The 7,018-nt window shown below is 34.3% G+C and overlaps 1 protein-coding gene across 4 annotated transcripts; it reads right to left on the reverse strand.

Moving 5' to 3' along the window:
- LOC107843031 (nuclear transcription factor Y subunit B-10) lies at positions 1 to 6,183 on the reverse strand. 4 transcript variants are annotated; one of them, XM_016687160.2, is made up of 7 exons: positions 6,045 to 6,183; positions 4,120 to 4,360; positions 2,914 to 3,043; positions 2,789 to 2,794; positions 2,624 to 2,701; positions 2,455 to 2,505; positions 1 to 255 (listed from the first exon to the last, which is right to left on the reverse strand). In XM_016687160.2, exons 2-7 carry the CDS (start codon positions 4,356 to 4,358, stop codon positions 217 to 219), a joined length of 543 nt encoding a protein of 180 aa, XP_016542646.2. In that variant the 5' UTR covers positions 4,359 to 4,360; positions 6,045 to 6,183; the 3' UTR covers positions 1 to 216. The 4 variants fall into 4 exon arrangements, with proteins under 4 accessions (XP_016542646.2, XP_016542647.2, XP_016542644.2 ...); XM_016687161.2 differs by having other exon boundaries at positions 2,624 to 2,689; positions 5,987 to 6,171; XM_016687158.2 differs by having other exon boundaries at positions 5,987 to 6,171.
- Between the last annotated feature and the right edge of the window lie 835 nt (positions 6,184 to 7,018).

Here is a 7,018-nt window from a genome sequence, read left to right on the forward strand (position 1 = left end):
TGAAGGAGAAAAGAAATACTAGGTAATTGGTTCTCATTATTACTACAAAACAATCAGGTCTATAATATTCTTGAACATCTAAATTTACAAAGACTTCTAATATGACAGGGCCCATACTGGAGAGCACTAAAATAAATCAACCATGATACGGAGGATCTAATATAGAATTAAGTTTTTCAAGCCCTCCATCTTAAACAAAACGAAGAACATCGGATCTTAGTCTGTGCCTTGCATCGGAACCATCATATGCTGACCCTGCAAAACACATCGAGCAATAAATATCAGGTTGTCATAAAAAAGTTCCGGTGGGATCTGAGCAATCAATCGATCAACTGACATTGCTACCAAATAGCCGTCAAACATAAGCCGACACAAAATTTATGGATTACCCTCATTTTCATCTGTGTTGAATTCTCCAAGGACAGAGAGTCGTCTCTGTAGTCATCCTAACATGATGGATGTCTTACAAGTTGAGATGACAAACCTCAACAAGACACAAGCTATTAGGTAGAATTTACTCATTAAGCAAAAGGCTTGGTGTTCAAAAAAAGAATTGGCAGGACACTGAGAGAACATATCATGCTCGACTATCCTTAATTTTTGGCTGAAACTTCCTTACTTGTACTAATTCATCTAACGATCAATGTTATCAGGCAATCGTACTCCAAAACATGTTAATGAGCCATTTCCACTTCTACCTTAGCACGTCATTGTAGTGGCTCATTAAGATGCTTTTGTTTACGAATTAATAGAAAGAAGAAAAACAAGGACAGAAGTAGGGACAATCCATGCTAAATGGAAAAACTGGAAAAACATGAAAATTCCAGCAGACATACAAAGAAGTGAGAATTACTCCCTCTATTCCATTTTATATCATGAATTGACACCCATGATGGGAGGCGGGCCGATGAGGATGAGTTAGGAAGACTGACAAGCTCTAGAAGTAGGGTGCACGGCAAATCATGTATCAGAAAGGAATAGAAAAGTGAAGTGCATACGTCACATGGGTGAGCTTTTGGGCTCGGTTCGATGATGATGTAGCCCAAGAGAAGAATCTATGAGGACTGTTAAGCCAAAGCAAATAATATGTGCCATGGTCCTAAATCGAGGTTAATATGACAATCTTTACTTTTTAATTTGTTCCTAAAAGAATAGCAACTTTCTATACTTTGAAACTTTTTAGCTTTAAATACTTCATTTTACTCTTTATGAAACACACTTGTTTATAGCCATAAAAAAGTCATGGCATGTTGACAACCATAAGTCTTGAGGGTACTTTTGATATGTGACCGCTTCTTTCTTTTTTAAACTTTGTACCCAGTCAAACACCTCCATATAATACAATACAGAGGGAGTAACAAGCAACTTTCCCCTCCCAGTGCAGATAACCATTATCTATGATAATTTGTTTTCAAACTCAAGCAACAAATGAACAATTATCAAGTTCTCAATCATCTGATTCACCAATACCCATGTATCGCACAATGTCTTAAAGTTATGGCATATATTTAGGTAGGTAGTAGTATTCAACAAAACTGTACTGCCTGCACTTAAGTCCACAATGGACTGGACACTTGAATGACACAGCACATGTCCCTCCCTGCTATACCTACCTATGGAGCAAGTCTGACATCACATAAAAAAGCAGTCCTTTGAGCAATATGTATGATCTAAAGCAGGTAACAAAATGAGGCTCAGCTCCAAAATTGCATGTACTGGTTTTAATAGGAAGAAACAGATATGCAAGTGCAAAAAGGCTTACCCACGCTTTACATCACCTACGGATTTGCCTCATTTTACTTTTCTTTTTAGTTCTAATAAATTATGCTAATATCGTTTGCAGTTTGGCAAAATTCCGGGCATCTTTCGTAGTAGTTAAATCACATAAAGGCCCCAGGTCTTGAATGAATATATCCATAACCTCCCCTACTATCCCTCATATAATTTTATCCATCATTGGATGATTATAATATCATAGCAGGATTACTCATATTTGAACTGAAAAAATGACACTCTCCACCTTACCATCTTTTCATAAGTAGGAGTCAGAAATAGCATTTGTCACTAATATTTCTCTGCAATAGTTTGCTTAAGGGTCAATTTGGAAAGAACTTGATAAATTGAAAAATCTTAAAAAAATACTCTTCTTCTTTCAATTACATGCTTTTTTCCCTAACCATGGTGTCCGGACTGAATCTACCAGATATTTCTAATCCCAACAAACACAGATACCGATTAACTTTCTAACAAGATTTAAACCGATGAAAAGAAATCACATAGTGTTCTTGTACCTGATGGGTTTTGAATCATGGTTGATCCACCACTTTTGTGGTTAAGACTGAAACACTATTTCCCCATATAACAGGTGAAGATTGAGACTTCTATGGATAATAAAGCATTCTTAAAGGATGACATGCAGCAATTAAACTTCATGAAGTACACAGAAAAAATTACCTGAGAGTTAACATAATTCATTCCTTGCGAGAATGAGCCTTGATGTGCAAGCTGTAACAATATGATGAAGTAGCAGATTAATGGATGTGTACTTTCAAAAAAAATTCAGTAAGTAATTTGAGACACCAAACAAGACAAAAGAGAGAAAAAGCTGAGCACGAAAGAGTACCTGTGAATTTGGACCAGGTTGCATCCCATCTCTTTTAGAAGATCCATCAGCAGCCTTTGCCGTTCCCTTTGAGTCACCCTACCAAATGAATCAGTTGCTCCCACAGCAAAAGAAAAGCAAGCAATGGAAATGATAACAAAGACATTATCTTAGACATTCACTTACCTCCATCTGCATAATCCATACGTCCAACAGGTATTCCACCCCAACCACAAAGAAAAATCCATCAATTTATGTTCCATTGCAAGGGGTCAAGGAGAAAGCTGAATCAGAAACATACTGAACATTACCTCTCTGTACCGAGCAAGATACACCTTGAGTGGTTCAATATAATCTTCAAATCCAAGAGTTGCCATTGCCCATAGCAAATCGTCACCATTAATTGTCTTTCTTTTCTCCCTCTGGCATTTGTCACTTGCCCTACAATTCCATCAGGAAACAAGCAACATTGTCAAGGAAATCAAAGCCATTAAAAGTATAAATCTCTCCACAAAAAAAAACGAAGAAATGGGAAAAAAACATGAGTGAAGATCTCCAAAATCTTAAAAATTGCATTCACTAAACAAAGATGGGAGTCGTCGTGTAACAGGACAATACTAATTAAAATACTCCCTCCATTTCAATTTGTTTGTTTTACTTTCCTTTTTAGTTCGTTCCCAAAGAAGTGTCTTTTTCCTTGGCAACTCTTTGATTTCAACTTTCCACGTGGCATGTTTAAAAGTACAAGATTAAAAGACACTTTGGTATATTCCACTTATCTTTAGTTTAAAACCATAAGATTCAAAATTCTCTTTTATTTTCTTAAACTCTATGTCAAGTCATAACCAGACAATCAAATTGAAACTAAGGAGTTCAACAAAGCTAGCATGTTTACCAAAAATAAAAGGATACACTCTAAATGATAACACGAACCCAATAGTCACCGGGAAGGGAAATGCATAATAATAAATCAACCAAATACATAGTAGACAAAAAAGATAAGACTTTAAACACAGCCAGCAGCATTTATGAATCAAAATTCAACCAACTACAACTCAATACCAAACTAATTTGGTTTTACCTTTCCTATCATAAAAAATTTACCAAACTAATTTGGGGCATTAAATCCATTCCAACACATGATAGAACATTAAAAAAAGGGCAGCCTGCTGCACTTAGGCCGGACCACAAGGGTCTATCTATGCAGCCTTATCTTGCATTTGTGCAATAGGATGTTTTCACAGCTCAAACCCGTGAACTCTTGGTCACACGGCAGCAACTTTACCAATTACCCAAGGCTCCCCCTTGAAAAAAAAAAAATTTAGAATTTAAACACAGCCAACAGCATTTATGAATCAAAATTCAACCAACTACAGCTCAATACCAAACTAATTAGCATACATGCTATACGAATCAGTAATCATTAAATCCATTCTAATACTCAAATAATTCATCTTTTCTGACATCTTAAGATTCTTCAACACCAGTAAAAGGACAAGAGAAATTGAAAAACGTACTCGCTGGTGATGAAACTAATGAACTCAGAGACACATTCCTGAACAGTCTCCTTAGCATCCTTAGCAATTTTTCCATTAGCAGGGAGTGCCTTCTTCATGATTCGACTAATGTTAGCAATTGGTAGAAACCTGTCCTGTTCACGTACATTAGACCTAGGACTCTGGTCCCCACCACTCTCATGACTACCACCTCCATTCGGACTTGCCGGTGACCTAGATGAACCGTGACCATCCGCCATACCTTAAACAAACAAAAACCCACAAAGAAAAACAGTAAGATAAAGAACGAAAAGTAGAAAAAAAAACCTGAATTGATTTCTTCCATTGAAATTGTAATTATTTATATATGGTTTCTGCCTGGACCAACTTAAACAAACAAAAAACACAAAAGACACAGTGAGATGAAGCACAAACAGTAGAAAAAAAAAAAACTAATTTTCATTTCTGACTTGACCATCTGTCATACCTTAAACAAACAAAAAACACAGTAAGACGAAGTAAAAACAATAGGAAAAAAAAAACAGTAATTTTGATTTCTGACTTGTGGTCATCCACCATACCTTAAAAAAACAAAAAGCACTGTAAAATGAAGCACAAAAAGTAGAAAAAACCCTTAAACAAACAGAAACCCATCAAAAAACACAATAACATGAACAACAAAAAACAGAAAAAAAGACCCAAATTTTGATTTCTGCCATTAAAAAATTGGAACTTTTCGTATATAATTTTTCTTGACCATCCACCATTACTTAAAACAAAACAAAAACACAATAACATGAAGCACAACAAGTAGAAAATTGTATATTTTTTATACACGATTTCTGCCATTGAAAAGTTGTATCTTTTATACATGATTTCTGACTTGACCTTAAATAATCAAAAACCCATCGAAAATCACAGTAAAATGAACCACAAAAAGTAGAAAAAAAAAAAAAAGAAATTCTGATTTTTGCCATTGAAAAATTATATCTTTTATACATGATTTCTGCCTCGACCTAAAACAATCAAAAACCCATCAAAAAACACAGTAAAATGAACCACAAAAAGTAGGGGGGGAAATGCTGATTTCTGCCATTGAAAAATTGTATTTTTTTCATATATGATTTCTGCCTTGACCATCCACCATTCCTTAAACAAACAAAAACCCCAAAAAATTAAAAAACACAATAACATGAACAACAAAAAAACACTCCTAATTTCTTCCATAAAAATTGTACATTTTTTTACATATCATTTCTGCCTTGACCTTAACCAAACAAAAAACCATTAAAAACACATTTAAGATCAAATACAATTTTTTTACAAAAAAAAATACTAAAAGTTGTATCTTTTATACATGATTGCTCTGCCCTTTTTTTCAAAACTGTTCTTTTCTATATGATTTAGCCTTGACCTTAAACAAACAAAACACACAAAAAAAATCTACAAAAATTATTCTTTTTTACATGATTTTGCCTTGATTTTAAACAAACAAAAACCCACCAAAAAAAAATACAATAACATGAACAACAATAAATAGAAAAAAAAAAAAACTACTTCTAATTTCTTCCATAAAAAATCGTACGTTTTTTTATATATCATTTCTTCCTTGAACTCAACCAAACACAAACGGGAGCTTTAATCCACTGGGCTGCCCTTTTTTTTTTCTCAAAATTATTATTTTTTATATGATTTTGCCTTGACCTTAAACAAACAAAAACCCACAAAAAAAAAAATAGAACAACATGAAATTGCTATTTTTTATATGATTTTGCCTTGACCTTAAACAAAGAAACCCTAATTCATCCATTGTAGAGAGAGAAAGTTAGAGAGAGAAAGGAGGGAAATTTTGAAGAAAAAAAAAAAAGGAAGAAATAAATTAATGAACCTGGGAAATAGTAAAAATGGGCGCGAGAAGAAGGGATTGGAGAAGGGAAAGATCGTACGCTGGAGAAGAAAGGGAGACGACTCTGATGAGCTGAGCTTTTCTTTTTTCCCCTATCAACACCGTTCGTTTTTCTTTTTATACTAACATGATATCAAAATTCATTATACTAATAATTAATTAATATAGCAGTAGTTGTTAATGTAAATAAATGTGAAATAAAGGAAAAAAATTTCCCTTCTGTTCTTTTCCGCGTGTATTTGGATTCTTCTACATTTATGTGTCCTTTGGTGAGTGGGTGGGTGGTGGGGCCCATTTGGGTCCCTTTCGTCTGGGTGGTTTAAAATTTGAACCATTTGTTTGGGTCTTTTTTTTTGTTTTAGGGTGGCTAAAAATCGAATCGTATTTTATTTGAATGTCGTTTTATTTAGGATAATTTACAATCAAATCATATTTCATTTGAGTTTTTTTTCATCTACGGTGATTTAAATCGAATCATATCCCAATTGGGTTTTTCTTTCGTCTAGGGCGGTTTAAAATTAAGTTGTATCCTATTTGAATTCTTCTACATTTGTGTGTTCTTTGGTGGGTGGGTTCCATTTGGGTCTCATTTCGTTTAGGGCGGTTTAAAATTGTATAGTTCGTTTCTTTTGTCTAAGATGATTTAAAATCGAATCGTATTCTATTTGAGTCTCTTTTCATCTAGGATGGTTTAAAATCGAATCGTATTCTATTTGAATCTCCTTTTGTATATGCGCAGTTTAAAATTGAATCGTATTCTATTTAGGTCTCTTTTCGTCCAGGGCGATTTAAAATTGAAGTGTATCCCATTTGAGTCTCCTTTGATCTAGGATAGTTTAAAATTGAATTGGATCCCAACTGGGTCTTCTTTCGTCTATGGCGGTTTAAAATCGAATCGTATTTGGTTTGGATCTCCTTTCGTCTAGGGTGGTTTACAATCGAATTGGATCCCATTTGAGTCTTCTTTGATTTAGGGAGGGTTAAAGTTGAATTGTATCCAATTGGATTTTCTTT

This window comes from Capsicum annuum, chromosome 9 (assembly GCF_002878395.1).
Source record: "Capsicum annuum cultivar UCD-10X-F1 chromosome 9, UCD10Xv1.1, whole genome shotgun sequence".
Lineage (NCBI taxonomy): Eukaryota > Viridiplantae > Streptophyta > Magnoliopsida > Solanales > Solanaceae > Capsicum > Capsicum annuum.